This window comes from Zalophus californianus, chromosome 6, assembly GCF_009762305.2.
Source record: "Zalophus californianus isolate mZalCal1 chromosome 6, mZalCal1.pri.v2, whole genome shotgun sequence".
Classification (NCBI taxonomy): domain Eukaryota; kingdom Metazoa; phylum Chordata; class Mammalia; order Carnivora; family Otariidae; genus Zalophus; species Zalophus californianus.
The window spans coordinates 77,889,941-77,908,142 of record NC_045600.1 but is presented as its reverse complement, the minus strand read 5'-3'; the positions used below and the strand labels follow the sequence as shown (position 1 = coordinate 77,908,142).

The 18,202-nt window shown below is 34.7% G+C and overlaps 1 protein-coding gene across 6 annotated transcripts in view; it reads left to right on the top strand.

Annotated features, from left to right (window-relative positions):
• The window catches only part of DPH6 (diphthamine biosynthesis 6), a 197,008-nt gene that overhangs the window by 94,258 nt on the left and 84,548 nt on the right, over positions 1-18,202 (top strand). For all 6 annotated transcript variants that reach the window (XR_003515801.2, XR_003515803.2, XR_003515805.2 and 3 more), the window contains 2 exons: positions 12,887-12,960; positions 17,193-17,311. Coding sequence is in view for 2 of the 6 variants with exons in the window: in XM_027571277.2 (XP_027427078.1) it covers positions 12,887-12,960; positions 17,193-17,311 (193 nt within the window). In the remaining 4 variants the exon portion in view is untranslated. The remainder of the gene's footprint in view (positions 1-12,886; positions 12,961-17,192; positions 17,312-18,202) is intronic.

Genomic DNA, 18,202 nt, shown 5'->3' with positions numbered 1-18,202 from the left:
AGCAGCTTCTAAACAGATTAGATACTTTCTACCAAGCTGATTTGCTTAGAATTGAATACTTTTTGATTGTTGCTTTATTCTCCCAACAAGGATTAACAATTTAATCCTTTTTTTATTTATGTTGTTATTGTTGTTAAAGAGTTTCACAGAAGTCTCCTTATCACTTTAGCGAGAAGAATATTTTTGGGAAACTCAATTGAAAAGCTGTAACTATAGTTCTAGATTTCTGTTCAGCTTCATATTTAGGTTGAATTTGGTCTAGGATGAACAGCAAACTCTCGGTTTCTGCTTTGAAGTTGGGACTCACTCTGTAGCAAACAGCTAATTTATTCAGAACTGGGAGGGTCACACTGTGGAGACCCAAACGTAAAATAAGGCGCTAGCTTTAAACAGAAATAAATGACAAATGATTATGATTTTCTGCAATTTCTTTGTCATTTAATTTTCAGCCTTAACAACTTTTTCCCTATTTAATTGAGAAAGCTCACAAAGGGAGACAATAATCGTACAAATTAGTGACCTAATACTCTGTCATGAGCTCACTGTTTAATGGAAGCACTCCAGATGGTGATCATTTTCCATTTCAAAAATGTCTTATATTGATGATGCTAAGAAAAATAAAAGCCTTTTAATAAGTCAAACAAAAATTTTAGTCAGGATATGTATCATTTGAAATCATTGCCATTTGAAAATTCTCAGCATTACTTTCAGAATTTCTTCATATAAAACAGTATTCATTTCTCTATTTTTTTTTTTAAAGCTGGACTTGTATAATTCTACTCAAGTGAAGAATTGGAAGTTTAAGGAAAAGCATCTAGTGCTTTACTGGCCGTATAAATTTCTTGTTTAGTTATCCAGGCCCTAGAACATCATTGGCATTCACAAATGTTTCTTATTTAATAATGTCATGTTGCCAGAAGTCCAAATATCACCACTCAAAGCTCTAATGCAAGTGCGCTTCTTTAATGAATGGTTCATATTAAAAATGTTAGAATGCTTTTCAGATGAAAAACACTTTAAATTCAGCAGATCATTTTTTTCTCAACAGGCAGGAACTCATTAACAGAATAATACTGGTAACTGAGGCATTTTTCAAAGAAAATAATTTCCCCGATAAATGCAAGCTGCATATCTTCTTATCTTTGGAATAAGTAGGTCTAGTTTTCATTTGTAAAAAAATAAAGGACAGCTTGTTTTCAATTTATCTTGTTGTCTTTGTGAACCAACCTCTTCATATGGGGACAAGTGAAACAAATATAATTTGGGTTTGGATTTCTACCTTGAAACCGTCCTTATAAACTTGTAATTATCACTATTACCAGATGGCTAAATGCCTTCACCATCCCAGCCTGTGTTGGGTGCCTTTTAGCTGTGATAGGTTCACATATGATGAGAAAATCAGATCTGGTACCTTTCATAGTAGAAGTCCCTTTCTATTCTTGTGTGTCAGTGTTCATGATATTTAGGGTGCTGATTTTAAGAGTAGGCATTTATAAGGCTTTATGACTATGGGCAGGTCTGTGTTCATACTTCTTTTGGTGATTAAGAGTAGGACTAATGGCATATTAGGCCCTTATTAATTGGTTGTTTAATTATAGAAGATTCAACCATATAATCAGATACCAAATGAAGATAGGCAATTAGGATTGTGTCAGTTAGTTAGCAGATAAGTTTTATAATATATATTTCTTTTTAGAGTCAGACTTGTTTCTTTGAAGAAAAATATTTGGTGGATTTTGTACATAAATGGTATATTAAGGAATATATAGGAAGACAGTAGTAGGAGCAGTTACCTGTTTTCCTATAGTCAAGAAGGGCAAAGAATCAATATTTCTGACTACTCAATACTTGGGATATGATTTTTTTAAATGTATTTCCCAATGTCATTCCTCTCTGACAAGAATTCCTTCTTTTGTAATTTATTATACTTTGTATAGACTTCTATCACTTATTTTATTTAAAATGTCCATTCTCCTGCATCCCTTATGGGATTTTAATTTCTTAAGGTCAGCAGCCGTGCTGCTTTCAAATGTGTTTTCCCCTTCCTAATATAGGATTGGTCACACAGTAGGGTTTTATTCACTGCTGTTTAATAAATACATGAGTAATTTTGCCTGCCAGTATATCCACACGTGGGATAAATGATGAATACACATATGCATAAATGTATTTTTAATAATATTTCCCCTGATTGAAAAGGTAATACAGGGGCGCCTGGGTGGCTCAGTTGGTTGGGCGACTGCCTTCAGCCCAGGTCATGATCCTGGAGTCCCGGGATCGAGTCCCACATCGGGCTCCCTGCTCAGCGGGGAGTCTGCTTCTCCCTCGGACCCCCCCCCCCTCATGCTCTCTCTCTCTAGCTCATTCTCTCTCTCAAATAAATAATAAATAAAATTTAAAAAAAGAAAAGGTAATCCACATGGTATAAAAATATTTGAGAAGGTATAAAGTTATAAATAAAATAGAAACATTAAATACTATTTAGAAATAAGCACTATTATAATTTGGTCTATTTCTGGTCTTTCCATGTCTATGGATATTTCCAAAAAAATCCATATATTTTAATACACAACCTGTGGAAATTTTTTTCACTGAGTCTTATGTCATAAATAGTTCCTTATATTGCATAGCCTTTGAAAATATTTTTTTAATGACTGCTTTGTTTTTGCTCTTCTAAATGTATCATGGTTTAGTCAGCCATTCTTCTATTATTTGAGATTTTAGGATTTTCAGATTTCTGTTCCAATAACATGAAGAATGTAAATCAGATGAATATCTTTATAAATAAACTTTTGTGCAAAGTTAGTTATTTTTATAGACTAAATTTCTGGAAGTAAAATATGAAAATGCTGAGTCTAAGAATACACATAATAAGACTTCTTGATACATATTGCAAAATTGGTTTTCAGAAAGGATGTACTGCTAACAACTTCATCTGTGGTGCATGAGCTTATGCAACTCCATATCCTAATCATCTCTGACTGTTAATCAAATTTTAATCAAATTACACCCACAGATGTATATATTTGTTTGACAAAAAGTAATTCCAGCTTGTATTTTCTTTGTTCGTCTGAAGGTTGAAATTAGTCATTTGTATTTATTCTCTTAAAAATACCTAGTAATACCTTTTCTCATTTTTACTGTTTGGTGTTAACCCATTCCTTACTAGTTTGAAAGAGAAAGACATTAACTGTTTGTCATCTATGTTACAAAATGGTATTTTTATTTTTATTTGTTAGCTTAGTTTTGTTTTGGATAACTGTTGAAGTAGAGAAGTACTGTAATTTTATTTAATCAACTTCATTCAATTACAATGCAATTATTGAAGATTCAGTGTTGTCCCAGGTACTTTTCTGGAGCTGGGGCTGTAGGGAAACAGGATAAGTACCTGCCCTCATATAGCTGAAGACATACATTTAAAAATTAAATAAGTAAATATATGATGTAATTTCAGGTAATGCTATGAAGAAAATAAAGCCAAGGCAAGGAAATAGTGACAGGGTTAGGAGGGGATAGTGAGGGCGGAGTGGGACTATTTTAGAAAGAAGTCAGAGAAGGCCTCTCTGAGATACTTGAGCAAGACCCTAAGAAAGTGAAGCAAAAAATTATGTAAATATCTACAGGAAGTGTGTCATAGGCATAGGTAAGGAAATTCTGAGATGTAAACACGCTTAAGTGTTTGAGTAACAATAAGTGTAGTGTGGATCCTTGGAATGAGCTGAGAGGATAGTAGTAGATGGTGATGTCAGAGAAATTAGGAGGTTCCAGGTCATTTAGAACCTTATATATTGTTCACAGGGAGCTTGTATATTACTCTTAAGTAGCATGGGAAGCCATTAGAGGATTTTCAGTCAGGGAGCGTGTTGTGGCTTACACTTTGAAAGATCCCTGGTTACTTTATGGAGATAAATTCTAGGGAGGAAGTGTGGACTTAGAGAAGCCAGTTAGAAAACTATTGCAATAGTCCGATTGAGAGTGATGGTGATGAGGACTAGTGGTAATGGTGGAGGAGATGATAAGTGGTTGGATTTTGGAAGTTTTTGGAAGATGGAGCTAATAGAACTATTGCTTGATTGGATGTAGGTCATAAGGGAAAGAAAAGTCATGAATGACTCTAAGATTTTTGGCCCGAACAATAATATACGTGCAATGTCATTTCCTAAGATGAGGAGCCATATGGAAGGACCTCTGGGTATGATGGGTATACATGCCTGAATCAAGAGTTTTGATTTGAATCTGTTCAAGTTTGAGATACTTAGTAGATATTCAGATAGGCATTAGAGCAGACATTTGGACTGTGGATCTGAGAGAGGCAGGAGTTACACAGATTGTATTTAGAGCCATACAACCAGATGAAATCACCGGGGGATGAATATAGCTAGAGAAGGGAAGAGAGCCAGGGACTGAACTCTGGGCACTTTAATTTTTAGAGGTAATGAAGAGGACAAGGAGCCCAAAGGGAAAATGAGAAACAGCCATTAAGGTAGGAAGAAGAATTCAAGTAAGATAATGACAGAGAATTGACCATTGAATTTGGCAAACCTAGTGGTCACTGACTGACATGATAAGAGAGGTTTTAATAGACTGATGGGAACTCAGGGTTGCCTAGAGTGGGTTTAAAAGAGAATGGATGATAAGGAAATGGAGAAAAACATATAAGCTCTTTGGAAGAATTTTACTCTAATAGAAATAATGATACCTGGAAGAGGACATGAGTTTTTGGCAGCTATCACAGCATATTATATAATGATGAACCAAGAGTAAAAATTGATGGTGCGGGGGAAAACAAAAATAGAAAGGTTAGTCCTTAAGCTGTCTAGATGGATTGGGATCTCATGCGAAGGGATGCTTAGGAGCACTTAGGGCTTAGGAGACCATTTTCATAGGAGGAGGCAGAATCTATAGGTAACAGATACCGATAGGCTGATAGAGTTAATGATCCTTAGATCTTTCAGGCTTTTATGTTCCTTATTTTGTAAATGTTTAGAATGGTTTCCCAAGAGCAGGGAAAAAAATCATCTATGTATTCTGGATGGTTATGCTTAATTAAAAACACAATACAATTTGTTTCAAAAGGAAAGTAGTGCTGAAGGTCAAACCACAATCCTCTGCCTTAAGAGTGCAGTGCCGATTTGTCAAATATAATTGCAGAAAAATCTAAGAAGCTTTACTAGTATCTCCCAACTTAAAAAGACAAGGATTAGATATGCACTAACAGGTATTCAGACATATTCTGAAGGTGCTATAATTAAAACAATGTGGTGCTGACCCAGAAATAGTCAAATCAGTGGAACAGAACAGAATGTACACAGAAGACTTAAACATGTATAGGAATGTGGTATATGATAAAGTTGACAGTGAAAATTGGTGGGGGGGATTCTCTACATAAAAAAATGATATTGAACAATTTGCTGACTACTTAGAATGATAGAAATTTTGATCTTTGGTATGTCTCCCACGTGCTAATTTGTTTTTATTGAGGCCTGTCTGCCAACCATACCTGTGTTCTTTCTTATATATGTAGTACCACATGCTGGGAATAATGAAGCTGTGTTTGTGCCAGTTTGTGAGTATGCGTTTGCTTTTGCAAATGTCCCCTCTGTCGTTACAACTGGCCATATTGTTCAGATAGCTGCCTGGACTCACTTCTCAGCAGTCTTGCTTGTATCTCACATTGACAAAGATTGGGGGAACGGGTGCTCTAGGCAACAAATGGCCCTGTGATGTGTGCTTAGCTGACTTCGTAAATATCTTTTAGCATTTTTTATTTACAAAACAAAGAAGATGATGATAGTCTACCTTAGAGCATTTTTGAAAGCAATAACTAATATAAATGTTTCATGGTATTATGCACTGCTGTTTCTAGTACTCAGTGATGCCATCGCTGACTTCACTATTTCCTGAGTTGGACTAACACATCTGTCATTGATAGTGATGATGTTCTAAGCTGAGTAGTGTCCACTTGTGTCTGAGCGCTCCTGTGGCTCAGCAGTATGCCCGGCTATTGAGGGTGCAGTCTTTGTCTCTAACTTATTACTGACATTTTTATTTTTTATTTTTATCTTCTCTGCCTTTGTTCATCTAGATGACAAGAATGTAATTTAATATGTGTCCACTCTCAAAATTTTATGAATTGTGTTGAATTTAGCAATAGATATTCATTGTTTGATTCATCAGTTATTTTACTAAGTACCTGAAATTCATTTTTTGAAAAATTTGGCAATGGTACTTGTCAAGTATTTCATTCTTGCTTTCATCAAACATGACTACAGCTTTCTCCACAGTGGTCATAACTAACTTATTAATTGGAAAATACAGTGGTTCTTTTGAACTTTGTACAGTGTGTGACACTATGTATATAAGCAAGAGCACAGGTGTGGTTGGCAGACAGGCCTCAATGTAAAGGCTGCTTATTCTGTTGACCAGCTGTGTCAACTTGAATGGAATGATTTTATTTTTTCACATATAAAATCAGTTTAATAGTATTTTGGATTGCTATAAGGAATAACCAAGAGAAGATATACAAATTACTGAGCACAAATTTTGGTATATAGTAGGCACTTGGTAATATCTTTCCTTTTCATCAGAATAGTATTGGTGCGTACACCATTACTCTGTCCTTGCTGCATCTCTTATTATCATCACCACTCTTTTCCAGTGTCTTCACTGAAGTCTCTTTCTTACATTTACATTTACAGCCCTTACATTTACATTTACAGTCCTTACATTTACATTTACAGTCCTTACATTTTACTGAGCCCTCTTCTCACTCTATGTCCTGCTTCTTGGGGTTCTTGTTTGCCCCTGCAGCTTTAAGTTCTCTTATATGCTGATAACACCCCCACCTTTTTCTATACTCTCTTGAGCACCAGAGTATTCAATATACCTAATAGTCTTTTCTGCTTTGGATACCTAGCAAACAAACTGGAAAAACATATGCAAAGCTAAATAAACTCAGTATTTTGTTTTAAGACATGTAGTTCCTAGCTAATAGTCACTTGGTCCCACCCTCTGTGTGTGCTTCTGGTCTCTGTGCTGATGGTTCCCAAGTTTTATTAATTTTGTCTTTAAATTGTTTTTGGAATTTAGCTTCTTATCTCCATCCTTCAATTCTTTCAGACTAAGCTCCTTCTCTTTCTGTACTCTCTAGTTTACCCTTAACACTGTCACCAGTCTTGTCTTTCCACTTGTAAATATGATCATTACTTATTTCTTAAAATCCTTAGCACAATCCAAGAGAAATGAAAATATATATTCACACAAAGACGTATAGGAAAATTCATAGCAGCTTTATTCACAAGAACCCCCAAACTAGAAGCAAACCAAATATCCATCAACAAAAGAATGGATAAACAGATGTGGTATATCCATACAATGGATTAAAATGGAATACAAAGGAATGAGCTATGGATACACACAACATGAATCAATCCCAAATCATACTCAGTGAAAGAAGCTAGAAACAAAAGGATATATATTATATCATACTATATATGTGACATTTGAGAAAGTGCAAACTAATGCATAATGACATAAAGCAGATTAGTAGTTGCCTGGAGCCAGGAGTGAAGGAAGGGTTGGACTGCAGAGAGGCACAAGGTATCATTTGGGTATTATCATAATGATTTGTACCTTGATTGTGGTGGTAGTTTCACTGAAATATACATTTGTTAAAACTCAATAAATTGTGCACTTTAAATGGATACAGTTTATTGTATATAAATTGTGCCTCAATAGAGTTATTTTTAAAAATCTGTACAGGGAAGGGCCCTTCATTGCCTTCAGGTTGCAGGCCACATTTCTGAACAGAATGATCCCAAACTACCTTTTCTAGCCTTTTTTTCCTTCCATTTCTTAATGCGTGCTTTCCACTGCAGCTACTCCATACTGTTGACCATCCCTTATATGTCAAGCCCCTTATTTTGTTACTTAAGTAAATACTTAAAGAACAATGACAATTGGCATTATTGTTGGAAAGGGTTACATGACTGGTTAAGCTTGGCAATATTACTTTGGTGAGCACTGTGGGATAGTTCTCCAGGTCAGAGACTTGGGTTTTTTGTTTTGTTTTGTTTTTTATCTGAATTTTTTTTATTATGTTATGTTAATCACCATACATGACATCATTAGTTTTTGATGTAGTGTTCCATGATTCATTGTTTGCATATAACACCCAGTGCTCCATTCAGTACGTGCCCTCTTTAATACCCATCACCAGGCTAACCCATCCCCCCACCCCCCTCCCCTCTAGAACCCTCAGTTTGTTTCTCAGAGTCCATAGTCTCTCATGGTTCATCTCCCCCTCCAATTTCCCCCCCTTCATTTTTCCCTTCCTGCTATCTTCTTCTTCTTCTTCTTCTTTTTTTAACATATAATGTATTATTTGCTTCAGAGGTGCAGGTCTGCGATTCAGGAGTAGAGACAGTTTTGACCATGTACCAAGAAGTTGTCAGTCTCTCTGAGAGTATAGATTAATATAAATCAAATGTTTAAGACTGTGTAAACCAGAATGTCAGCTCATTCATTTATATTTATAATGTAAGCATTTGTGTTAAAAGGATGAGAATGCTTGTTTTGATGGATTAGTATAATCTTTCTGGGTTTGAAAGGCAACCTAAATTAAAGTCTAAAGATTGCTCAGTGGTCATAGAATCGTATCATATGAAGGTGGTTTGAATGTGGCCAGATTTATAGATCCTGGATTCTGTGTTAACTATTTTCTCTAACACATTCATTTTTTATTTCCATTATAGCATTGGGTGGTTTATTTGGCTCTGTCTTCATGCAGCCTCAGTTTATCTTTGATTCTAGTAGTCATTTTCTCTGTTTCTTAGTTGACACTTCCACTGCTATTATTTTGCTACTATCGTTAATTTAGTAACTTTTTTTTCCCCAGGAGATATAGGTCATGGGTCAGGGCCTATTAGCTTCATGGAGTAGATGGACTATGTTAGATTTTTATCTTTTAAAGGTCTATTTTGCCTTTCTTTGAAGTTAGTAGTATGTTCTAAATGGTTAAGGATTCAACAGAAGTCTTACCCTTGGTTTATTTAGGACTCACTATGTTGGAAAAGTTTGTTGTAACTGGACTGTAGAGTTGAGGGTTAAGGGTTATTTATTAGTCATGGTTCTGTAGAGAAACATGGAACTAAGGATATATAAAGATGTACAGAAAGAGATTTATTATGAGAGATTATCATCTGATTATGGAGGCTGAGAAGTCCTGTGATCTGCTATTTGCAAGCTGGGGGCTTCAGAAAGCTGGTGGTATGGTTCCAGTCCAAACCCAAAAGTCTAAGAACCAGGGCAGCCATTTATATAAATTTCAGTGTAAGTTCTAAGGCCCAAGAGCCGGGAGTGCCAATGTCTGAGGGCAGGAGAAGGTGGATATCCTAGCTTAAGCAGAGAGTAAATTCATCCTTCCTCTACCTTTTATTTCTATTCAGGACTTCTGTGGATTGCATGATGCCCACCTCAGTGGTTAGGGTTATCTTCTTTATTCAGTTTGCCAATTCAAATTATAAAAATCTCTTTCAGAAATATCCTCACAGAAATAATATTTTACCAGCCCACTCAAGTTAACAAGTGAAACTAACCACCACAGGTTAGTAGGCTAGTGTTGAGGAGTGATAATGAGCAAGAAGTTAATGCCCAGGAAGGGTTTTGTCAGTCAAGTTAGGCCTTCATCCCATTGTAGTAATAGTAGTGGGGGGGGGGGGGTGGTAGTAGTTAGTAGTAGTAATAGTAGTAGTAACAGAAGTAGTTATAGAAGTAGCAGTAATAATGAAGAATATCCAGATAATGACAGAAGAAAATATTTACTGACTATTTACTAAGTGCTGGACACTGTTACTTATCTGGATTATTTTACTCAGTCTTCACAGTAACACTAGAAAATAGGAACTATTATTATCCTCACTGTGAATAAGGAAACTGAAACACAGAGAAATTTATGTATCTTGTTCAAAATCACAGAGCTAGTATGTGGTAGGGCTAGATTTTTAATGGGGGTAGTAGTAATCATGGTTGTTGAGCAAGTCAGTAGTTAGATCTATATTAAGATTATGATTTCCCAGATGGAGAACTTGACAGTCCTACCATCAACTCTGCCTTGCACTGTGGTTGTTAACTGTCCTCAGATCAAGAGTAGGCAGATATAAATAGTGGGTTCATAATGTTTGACCTCAACTGTTTATTCTAAGGTATTTTGTATATTTTTCAGCAGCAAAACCAAACTGAGTCTTTAGTTTTATCCCTGTTTCCTGCAAGGGAAGAGCCTTTATACAACTGGACACAGTTTGTGTGTGTGTGTGTGTGTGTGTGTGTGTGTGTGTGTGTGTGTGTGTGTCTGTAATGGAATATTATATATATGATGGAATATTATTCAGTCATTAAAAAAGAATGAAATCTTGCCATTTACAACAACATGGATGGACCTAGACGGTATAATTCTAAGTAAAATAAGCCAGTCAAAGAAAGACAAGTATCACATGATTTCACTCATATGGAGAATTTAAGAAACAAAACAAATGAACAAAGGAGAAAAAAAAAAAGACAAACCCCAAACAGACTCTTAACTATAGGGAACAAACAGACTGTTACCAGAGGGGAGGTGGGGGAGGGGGGAGATGGGTGAAATAGGGGGAGGGGGCTAAGAGTACAATAATCTTGATGAGTACAGGGTGATGTATGGAAGTGTTGAATCACTATATTGTACACCTGAAACTAATATTACACTGTATTTTAACTATACTGGAAATAAAATTTTAAAAAATTAATAAAAAAATTTTTTCACATTAAAAAAGATAATGATTCGGATTTCGGCCTAGTTTGGAAGAATAGTCCAAATTCAGTTTGGTATATAATTCTAGAGCTGATTATTTAGGTATTACCAAATAGAAAATAAAAGAGATAGAAATGGTAGAGAATTCCAGAGAAAAAGTGTAGACTAAGAAGAATTAAATAATAACTATTTAGGGTGGTAATGAGAATCATAGAAGGATGGTACATTTTAAATGGATAATAAATGGCAATTTTTATTTTAACAATGTCTTGACTTGAAGTTAACTTGAATTTAAAAGAGAAAAATACCAGTGGCTCTTGTCTTTATTTTCTTGATGTCTAGAGAAATACACACACACACACAATATTCAGTACTTGACATTTTCTTTTCTTTTTTTTTTTTTTTTTAAGATTTTATTTATTCATTCGAGAGAGAAAGAATGAGAGACAGAGAGCACGAGAGGGAAGAGGGTCAGAGGGAGAAGCAGACTCCCCACCAAGCAGGGAGCCCGATGCGGGACTCGATCCCGGGACTCCAGGATCATGACCTGAGCCGAAGGCAGTCGCTTAACCAACTGAGCCACCCAGGCGCCCAGTACTTGACATTTTCTTATGGCAGAACTTATAAACAACTATATGGTATAGGAATATAACTGATTTTTATCTTTTGATGACACTGTCCACTACTCTGATCTGTGTATTTATTCAGGAACACTATGCCTTGACCTTTTCTAATGAATACAATGACTTTTATGAAAAGAAAATGACTAGGAAGTGAAGAGAAAGGTTATAAGCAAATGGTCTCACAGATTTGCTAAACTAGGGAAGTATAGGAAATTGCTTTTTCCTGTCATCCTTATCTAATAGAATCATTTTATTTTGGGCATATATTTCTTTATCATTTTGGAGGGGAAACTTTAAATTGGTTTTATCTCCAAAGACATGAGAGATTCCTTTTGTGCATTTTGTTGTTTATTTATTATGGCATCCTATTAGGACACACTCGGTTATTTCACTATGTCTTCAAGTATTACATATGTTTTTATGTGAGACACTATTGCTTTTCTTTGTAGATTTCCAAGTATGGAAAGAGTATTAATAATGAAGTCATCTCTCTCAAGTAGTTTCTTCTATACTCCATATGCTGGGATGGATTTTCTTTTATGCCTATTCAGAGAATTTCTCTTCAGTTTGTTATTAGTAATTACCCCCTAGTCACTTTCTTCACATCTGCTTTCTAGATAACAGTTCCCTAGTGTATACCTACACTGTATATTATTCTTCCCTAAGTGTACTATCTTACACTTCTTTACATTAAATCTCTTCTTAGAACTGTCCTTCTAAATACCCAAGTTCTCCGTATCCATACATGTACTTGATTGATCTCCTCTTCATTTTTTTTTTATCTATTGTAGCTTTGTATCATTTGCAAACTTGATCATATTTGAATTTACATCTCCTGCATCATTAATGAGCACACTGGGTAGACTAGTCCTCTTTCCTATGAGACTCTGCTGGTTGTAGTGCTGGGTATTCTCATTTGTAACTCTGTTGATGATAATTCATTGCTTCCTTCTCATCATGGAATTTTTTATCCACTGTGCTATACTGTTATCCAGGTAATAGCTCTACCATCTCTGCTTCCTGGATGCTCCTGTTAATCACCTTTTCTGAGATACAAATAAAAATCATTGTGTTCCCTTTTCTACTTATGCCATTGCTTATTTTTTTTAAAGTTACTCAGTCTGAGAAAATATTGTCCTTAAATAGAAATTTCTCAAAAATTTTGACTGAACATCATCGAATTTTTAAAAGTATGTTAAGTGAGAAAACATTTGAAAGTACCATCTAAATCTTTGCCTTCTCCACAGAAAATATTCTCTAGTTATTTGGATTTTAAGTAAAAAGAATAATTATTTTTCCCACAGCTGAGAGTATGACTTAAATCTATGTATTTATTTTTTCTGAATATGGATTGCATTTTCATAAATTATTCTGCTTCAAGATGGTTTTCTAGATGAGACACTGTTCTTTAATAATTTTCAGAGCATGATGCATAGCCACATGTTTATTTTTAAAGTTATATTTTTTGTTTTATTTTCAGGAAAAAGAAGAAGTAGAGGGGATATCAGTAGGTGCTATACTTTCTGACTATCAGCGTGTTCGAGTAGAAAATGTGTAAGAGAACATTAATTTGTCCTATATTATACTTTATTTTATTTTTTAAAATTTGTCCTATATTTTTAAATTACATGTATTTTAAGAATGGGAATAAATTATAAATGTAATTGTATCCAAATAATAAATAGAACGTATATTCTACATTCTTCATGGAACTACCTACCTGTATTACCTAAATAATAAAAATTGTACTTTTACTTTTTTTCTATCCTGCTATCACACATGGAGAAAACTCCAGCTTACTTACATAAGGAAAAATAAATTATTTATAATAAAAAATCAGGACAAAGATTTTTAAAGTCAAAAGTATTGTTTTCAGTGTTTTCTTTTTTGAATCAGTATACCTTTTAATCCCTTTTAACTCATCATCATTGGTAATAAAAATCAGGAGTTAGTAAAAGGAATGCAGTGGTATTTTTTTTTAATTTATTTATTTATTTTAGAGAAAGAGAAAGGGGGAAGAGAGATGGAGAGGGAGAGAGAAACCCAAGTGGACTCCTCACTGAGCATGGAGCCTGATGCAGGGCTCGATCTCAGGACCCTGAGATCAGACCTGAGCTGAAACCAAGAGTCAGGTGCTTAACCTACTGTATCACCCAGACACCCCAGGAATTCAGTGACATTTTAAGGGAAAAAAAAGCTTATTAAGGAATCTTTCCTTCTTTGGTCTTCAGAATTCAACTCTTGGCCAAAAATATTCATGTGATTAGAATACTTATATAACAAAGCCATTCAACTTTCAAGGACTTTTTAGATTATTGCTCTCTTCATCTTCCTCACCCTCCAAAGGATGTAGCACTGGTAAAACATTGTATCTCCAAATACCAGAATATTTTGGTATTGATCCTTTTGGGATTGATCTATTCAAAAACCATAAAGTCTAATGATAATATTGATTATTTCATGTCAGCTTGCAAAACATCACCTGAATTTATTTTTCACTTTTAGTTTATTTGGATAAGTAAAATACTGTATAGAGACTTTATATATAATTATATTAGCAAAAAAGAAAATATGGACTCCAGGATTCATCTTGAGCACAACTTGAACTAGAAATAAGTATTTTGCCATTCAAAAGGATAAATGGAAATCAGAAAAGGGTTGTATTTGTGTAATAGTTTTGTATTCTTTTTTTTTAAAGGTAATTATTTTTTTTTAAGATTTTATGTATTTATTTGACAGAGAGAGAGAGATAGCAAGAGCAGGAACATAAGCAGGGGGAGTGGGAGAGGGAGAAGCAGGCTCCCCTCTGAGCAGGGAGCCCGATGTGGGACTCGATCCCAGGACCCTGGGATCATGACCTGAGCCAAAGGCAGACGCTTAACGACTGAGGCACCCAGGCGCCCATAGTTTTATATTCTTGACAAAGAAGCATTCATATTGACTATCACATCAAAAACTTACATATTAATTGGCTTAAACTTTTTTTAATTGCATTTATTTTATCTTTTAATTCTACAGTGAATTTAAGGCAGTCAAAAATCCAAAATTTTTAGGGGCATCTGGCTGTCTCAATCGGAAGAGCATGTGTTTCTTGATCTCCCAGGGTCATGAGTTTGAGACCCACGTTGGGTGTAGAGATTACTAAAAAATAAATAAATAAATAAAAGTAAAACTTTTTTAAAAATCCAAAATTTTTTAAATAAATGAAAGAAATATAGGACAAAGCATAATTAAATGAAGGGGAATATGATGATCTCATATTTGGGGGGTATCAGTATCTTTGGAGAAGGGAGAGTGGAGGTGGAAGTGGGGAGAGGTCATATGTGTAGTTTGAAAAAGATTTCCCTACATTCTGCTCGCCTACATTTGAGAACGACTGATCTACAGATGGAGATGGATTGCATATCCCTTAAACCATATGTTAGAAATACTATTTTCATCAAGTTTTAGGTCATATTCTCTGAGAATTATTTAGTTTACAAATCTGTGTTTTTTAATAAGTTCAAGCCCACATGGTTTAATGGGTAGCCAAACTGTAGATGGGGCTGACATTTATTTATGAAAGTTAAAGCCAAATGAAAATGTGCTCCTGATTAGGAAGCTGCCTTATATCTATATGGGAGAAGGGTCCAGAGCATACCCATAGATAGAGGCAAGATTTTTCTTAAAACAATCTCAGGTGCACTTCAACACAGGGTTAAAATACTCTGATTTTAGAATAAAGCGTATCTCCAATAATTTTATCCTTGGAAATTTTAAAGCAGTGTTACTAGGAGTCCATTGGTTTACAAGCTCAGTTTTGAATTAGCCTGTCTTCAATTTGTAGTTTGTATTGCATTAGTGTATTTTCAAGATATAAAGTATTTAATAAATGTCACAAGCTCAAATGCAGTAGTTACTTACAGAGGAAGTGTATTTGAACCATGATATTTTGAACTGTTAAAGAATTTAAATAAGCAAAAAAGCTTGACTTAAGTCTAGAGATAGTCAAAAGATTATGGCTATCAAGCAAAAACCAAGAATTTTACAATAAAGATAGGAAGAGAATAAGGTTTTTTCAATTAAAAAAAAATCTTAGCTAAAAAAGGTAGAGACCAGTTTGATTGGTAGGCATTAAATACTGGTGGGAAGACAGCTAGAATTATTATGCTTTTGTTACATGGGGACTTTCAGTTTTATTATTTTTGTTTATTAACCGCCTCAACATTGCAATAGATGGGACATTTTGCCAAGGGGAAGTATGTAAAACAATCTGCAGTAGGAAGGTTTTGGTGTCTTTGGAAGTCAGGGTATATATACATGGAAAAAAAGAGTGATATTTTTAAGGCCGTGTATGAGTAAATGACCAAATATGTGGTATGTTTATTAAGTATTGGGGTTTTCTGAGAGAAAGATCATTGTGGGCTGGAGTAGTCAGCCAGGCAAACTTACAGATGCTGGGTTTTAGAGCTGTTTTTTTTATTTGAAATCTGATCTCAGCCTCTTACTCTGACTTGGGCAAGTCACTTGGCTTTGACTGCCATTTATTGAATATCTATTTTATCCAGGCATTGTACTATTTTCTTTATCTATGCTACTTTTAATCATTATAGTCCTCCTTGAGAAAGTGACATTTAAGCAAAGGCATGAAACAAGTGAAGAAGGTAGGAAGCATGGCTGGTATATTAGACAAGAGTGAGCAGGCCAGTGGTGGTGGGTTGGAGTGAAGGGAAAGCAGTAGGAGATGAGCTATGAGAGCTAACCAGAGTGAGATCCATGTAGGTCTATTGCAAGGATTTACAAGGAGTGATGGGGAGAGTTTGAGCCGAGGAATCCCATGATCCATTTTATGTCTTAAAAGGATCACACTGATTGCTGCATTGAAAACTGATTTTAAAAGGGCAAAGACAGAAGCAAGGAAAGAAGTTAGGGGGATATGGACATGAAAGATAATGGTGACTCAGACCTGAGTGTTAACAGTGGTATTGATGAAGAATGATCATGTTGTGTGTTATGGTAGATTGGGTAAGAAATGTGAAGGAGAAAAAAAAAAGGAGTAAAGGATGACTTCACTTTCTAATTTCTTAATCTTCTCAAGAACTTTGAAAGGAGATATTTTTTTTCCGATTTATGAACTAGGAAACTAAAGATCTCAAGTTTAGTTGACCTGTCAAAGTCATGCAGCTAGTGAGTGCCAGAGGAGGTTTCAAATCCAGATTTGTCTTGACTCCAAAACCTATATTCTTTCTATTGCACCGTAATGTAAAGTATGTAATACAATGCCTCCAGCATATTTGGTGCTCAATATATTGTACTTTTTGTTCTTATTATTATTTTTCACTCAAAGTCAAACTCTTTTTAAAAATGTCAGAGTTAGAGAAGAATAGTGCATGTAACCATAGGTATTGTAAAGTTAATCAATATATGATCATTTTATTAGGATAAATTGATTTGCCTGTTTTGCATATGCCTCACAATTTTGATACCCAAGGAAGTTCTAAGAGCAGGAATAACCATCCATCGGCATTTGGAAGCTTTTTAGCATAGATTTCTAAACTTAGAGTCTTACTAAAATTAATATTTCTAATCTGCTTGGAGATTTCATTTTTATCTGTTTATGCATAGCCTGTGGAAATTAAATATGTTTATGTTGTATATATAAACGTCATTATGCAAAACATGTTTTTTAAGCATTTTAAATGCTAAAATCCTTGAGAGGAGCATTATGTTTAGAATCAAAGTAATTGCTGTGGATCCAAGTATAGAATGTCAAGATATCATCTGATTTTTTTCTTTTTATTTTATAGGTGTAAAAGGCTTAATCTCCAGCCTTTAGCTTACCTTTGGCAGAGAAACCAGGAAGATTTGCTCCGAGAGATGATATCATCTAACATTCAAGCAATCATCATCAAAGTAGCAGCTTTGGGTATGTAGCCAGACTTTCAAGGGAGCTGTCTGTTACCACATAGATAATCTGTATTCACTAATATGCAGTTACAACAGAAAAGGAAGACTAATTTAGAATATAAAAATGTGGAGTCACAACTGAACAAATTGAGTAGGGGGAAGTTTCAAATGGGCTTTTGACCATTTACCAAAGTGATTACAAGTGATCCTCATCATTTTCTTTTTTAAATGTACAGCTGTCTCTAAAATTGTTATTATATTTTGGTCCTTCGATTTAAGTTCTTTTTATAGGATTTGGAACCCAGGTTCATAGGAAACAGGAAAAGTAGGTTGATTTCTTTCTTTTTTTCTTTTTTCTTTTTCTTTTTTTCGAAGCTTCTTAAAATCTGTATTTGGAACACCATGTGATTTTTTTCATATATTTTTTAAACATATTTTGACTACGCTAAAATAGAATGATTGGCTTTGTGGTGTCAGAAATAAGCAGAGTAGTAGGTTTTTGTTGGGGATGGTAAGAAAATTATCTTTGAGAGAATGTCATTTGATCAGTTAGCATAGACACAACAGGCAGGTGGTAGGTAATGTGATTCAAATATGGATATTACATACGAACACACTTAATTTGTTGTTTTGAATTTTTATAATTATATTCACTTTCAAGAAACCATAGGGTTTGAGCTCAATGCATTTATTTCATGAACCTATTACAGTAAATGCCCTGGAGCCTCAGGTTTCTCAAAGCCTAAATCGTGTACCTCATTTGCAAGTTTACATTGCTGATCTCAGAAATAACGAGGTCTCAAGCTGTGGAAGATTTTGAAACAAATTCACATTTTAAACAACATTAAAAGAAAGATCCCATAATATTTCTCCTTGGTAAACACGAAGCTACTCTTTCCTTGTTGAAGGT